This window comes from Solanum pennellii, chromosome 3 (genome assembly GCF_001406875.1).
Source record: "Solanum pennellii chromosome 3, SPENNV200".
NCBI classification, from domain to species: domain Eukaryota; kingdom Viridiplantae; phylum Streptophyta; class Magnoliopsida; order Solanales; family Solanaceae; genus Solanum; species Solanum pennellii.
The window spans coordinates 17,324,697-17,328,524 of NC_028639.1; the positions used below are offsets into that span (position 1 = coordinate 17,324,697).

At 39.5% G+C, this 3,828-nt stretch overlaps 1 protein-coding gene across 1 annotated transcript; it reads left to right on the forward strand.

Annotated features, from left to right (window-relative positions):
- Nucleotides 1-2,153: 2,153 nt before the first annotated feature.
- LOC107013234 lies at nucleotides 2,154-2,876 on the forward strand. Its single transcript, XM_015213194.1, has 2 exons — nucleotides 2,154-2,446; nucleotides 2,573-2,876. The coding sequence occupies exons 1-2, from the start codon at nucleotides 2,154-2,156 to the stop codon at nucleotides 2,874-2,876; spliced, it is 597 nt and encodes a 198-aa protein (XP_015068680.1).
- Nucleotides 2,877-3,828: the final 952 nt, after the last annotated feature.

Sequence of the window (3,828 nt, forward strand, 5' to 3'; positions counted from 1 at the left end):
TTTTTCGAGGGGTATTGAGGCTTAGAAGAAATACCTCAATAATTGACTGATGACAAGATTGTGTGGAGTTATCATTGGTTTCCATCAGACGAGGTGATATAAATGTCTAACTTTTGATCATTCATCGTCCTGATGGGTCTTTGAGGTGTCCAACCTTACATGCCACTTAGAGTTATGCGACAACTTGGTCGACGCCACTTTCCACCACCTAATGAAGATATGTGGGAATTCATGTATGAGTTTCATCCCAAGATTCCTTTCAGGAAATCAAATATATTCAAGATTTGGGGGGATGCATGCTCTCAAGTCCTCGCGATATGGTGAAGGATCGCACCAAAGGTGAGGTGGACCAAGCATAATTAGAATGGGTTCATGATCATCCCTCTTCTAAGGTTGTGCCAGAAGGATCGGTGAAAGGACTCGTAGATCGAGAAGCAGAAATTGAGGTTAGGATTAAGTAAGCTCGCCTCGAAGTTGAAAGAAGCTATAGATTTACTCTGGAATCCTAAGTAATGACCTAAAGAACGCTAAAGGTGAGTTTCCCAACGTGATGCGGTAAGGATTAGAAAACACTGTTCAACGATTCTGACCTTAGAAGAAGACTTGGGCATTGCCACACGAGCTATGGAGCAACAGGAAGAGGAGTATAAAAAAGAAAAGGTCCAGCTTATCTGTGCACAGTCTAGACTCCACACTCAAGTTAAGGCTTCTATGGAACGGGAAAGAGAAAGAGCAAGGTGTTTCAGTGCTTATCAGGCATAATGTGATATTGAGAGAGATCAAAGGATGGTCTAGCAAGAGGCACTCCACCTTCAAATTGAGAAGCTCCAAGGACAAGGGGAGGATTTGACGTATGAAGTCAATACAGCTCGACACTGGTTACAGAATTGTTATGACAATATGCATGAAGCCAAAGATCGAATACTGCAACTCAGGGATAAAGTCAATGATGTTTATGCTGGTTATCTACACCAGAACAATGAGAGGTTTGGCCAACACGCCCGTGCTCTGGCTCCATATCTACCGAAAGCCTTGGCTTGGATTTATAAGGGTCTTGGGGATGATTGAGATCAGAGGATTTTGTTTCCTTTCTAATCTGTTTTCTTTTCTTAGTTATTAGTTATTGTTTTTTGTTTTTATTATTATTATTATTTTATTTATTTTTAGTTAATCATTTTGAGTCTATCTTAGTATTAGGTAATTCTGTTTTTATGTTTTATTCAAATCATTGTGTTAAAAATATTTGAAAATGAATGAAAAGATTTGCTTTTGATCAACTCATGTACATATAATATTTTAAAAAAATGTTTATTATTAATATCTTTCTCGAACTATGCAGAGATCTGATTCGCGCCAACATGATACATAGGCAACCCAATGGATTCGATCAAAACCTTTAAAAATCACTAAAGAAGATAATAATGCCTAGGTAAGCCGAGATGAAACATGAGAGGTCTCCTATATTAGAAGTATGTATGTGGCTACAATGTGCACAATTTCTTAAAACTAATCCATTTGTTACTCCATTCAGAGAGAGAGAGAGAAAAGAAAGAGAGACACGTTAGCTGAAAGGTAGTTGGTTTGTGGTTAAGCTGGCATCACATCCTTACAATACAATGTCGAAAGGGCCCACAAAGATGGGAACGAATCGGACAATGATAACATCCAAAACCAGATGACTTCACAAGAAAAAGGGTCAAGAGAAAAGATAAGGGCATTAAAACAATAATGGCAGAGATGTACGAGCCTTGGATAAGTGGAAAATCTCCACCGCCTTTAATCCAGGATTATTTAGATACAAATATGTCGCCCGCCATCCAGGTGTCGACAAGTGATCCAATCTATCCCCCTGGATTCGGCCACTATACTAATACCTCCAATGTTGTTGGAATTTCTACAATGCGCCCTTCGAGTACCCCAATGATAAGTAACCCACTCTTCTTGTCAACTGCCTCGACTAATAGCGTCCTGCAACCAACAATGGTGCCTAAATCTAACAGCGATCCTCCGTCCAAAGTTCGTCACGATCATGGTTACGCTCTTGAAGAGGCAGTTAAAGTTCCAAGCTCTTATCCCCACATTCATCAATATAATTCCCCTATCAAAGTTGAAAAGATGGTTAAGAATGAGGAACATGAGAGATGGCTAAGAAAATGAAGAGTTTAGAACAGACTATAAGAGATATGCAGGGACTAGGTTGCCACAAAGGTATCTCATTCAATGACTTGTGTATGTTTCCCCACGTTCATTTGCCTACTGGTTTTAAAACTCCAAAGTTTGAGAAATACGATGGTCACGGAGACCCCATAGCTCATTTGAAGAGATATTGCAATCAAGTGACGTGTGCAGAGGGCAAACAAGAGTTGCTTATGGCCTATTTTGGGGAAAGCTTAGTAGGGATTGCATCCGAATGGTTCATAAATCAGGATATTTCCAACTGGCATACGTGGGATGATTTGGCTCGATATTTTGTGCAAAAATTTTCAATATAATATTGACATTGTGCCAAATCGCTCCTTGTAGCCAACATAAGGAAAAAGAACAGGAAAATTTTTTGTAAATATATCGTCAGATGGAGGGAGCAAGCTGCTAGGATTAAACCACCAATGAAGGAGTCGGAAATGATAGATGTTTTTCTCCAAGCACAAGAACCTGATTACTTTCACTATTTGCTTTCTGCCGTCAGAATGACATTTGCTGAAGTTATTAAGGTTGGGGAAATAGTGGGAAATGATATCAAGTCTAGAAAGATTGTAAGCCAAGCTACCTTAAATGTGACAAAACAAGTGCTTCAAAATGGTTCTGGAAATATTGGAGGGAAGAAGAGAAGGGAGGATATAGACATTGTTGTATCAATGCCTCGAACTTATGTCTAAGATAATCCCCCGCAACACTATTTTCCTTCCCAAGCTCCACAATATTCCGTCCCATATTCTCCATATCCCCTTTTTTAGCGCGCAATCAATTGCACCCTCTACTTATCCACAATGGCGTGCACCAATTTTCCAAAATCATCTACCACCCCTACTAGTTCACCAAAATACTGCTAAAATTCCTTTTCGTCCGACACCACAATACAAGAAAGGAAATGGTGCTAAAGATGAGTTCACTGCTATTAGGGAGTCATATGCTAGCTTGTTTCAGAAATTAAGGACGTTGAATGTTTTGAGTCCTATTGAAAGAAAGATGTCAAATCCTCCCCCAAAAAATCTAGATTATTCTCAACATTATTCATATTATTCTGATGCCCCATGACACAACATAGAGAGATGTTGGTATTTGAAAAGGGTCATTCAGGATTTAATCGATGCTAATCAAATTATAGTTGAAAGTCTGAGTGGACCCAACATCAATCAAAATCCATTGCCAAGGCATACTGAAACAAACATTTTAGAAATGATGAATGGTCGCGACGAATTTGCAGTCCCGTATAAGCCAATCCTTAAGGTTGGAACTAGTATAGAAAATTCGGTGAATGTTGTTGAATTGACAAAAATGATGCCCTCGTGGGCAGAAAAGACATCAGAAAAGTTGAGTCCATCAAACACACCCATCTTAACTGTGAAAGCAGCGCTTGAAGATGTTTGGGTGAGTCAGAGTAAGGCAAGATCGCTTGTTCCAAAAGTGCCAAACAAGTTTATCCTGACCTTGCAATGAGCCTATGATCACCAGTATCCCAACTTCCAATGACTAACCCTAATAATGTTCCTTGGAATTACGAGCCTACTGTCGTGACATACAAGGGGAAAGAAGTCGATGAAGAAATAGATGAAGTAGGAGGAATAGCCCATTGGGGGAAGATGTTATGCCCCGATGGAATTAAGGAAA

Bases quoted from the DNA above. Each gene is read 5' to 3' on its own strand.
- LOC107013234 (XM_015213194.1), top strand. From the start codon at position 2,154: ATGAAGAGTTTAGAACAGACTATAAGAGATATGCAGGGACTAGGTTGC. The intron at 2,447-2,572 runs GTGGGATGATTT...ATATATCGTCAG, and splicing joins GATATTTCCAACTGGCATAC to ATGGAGGGAGCAAGCTGCTA.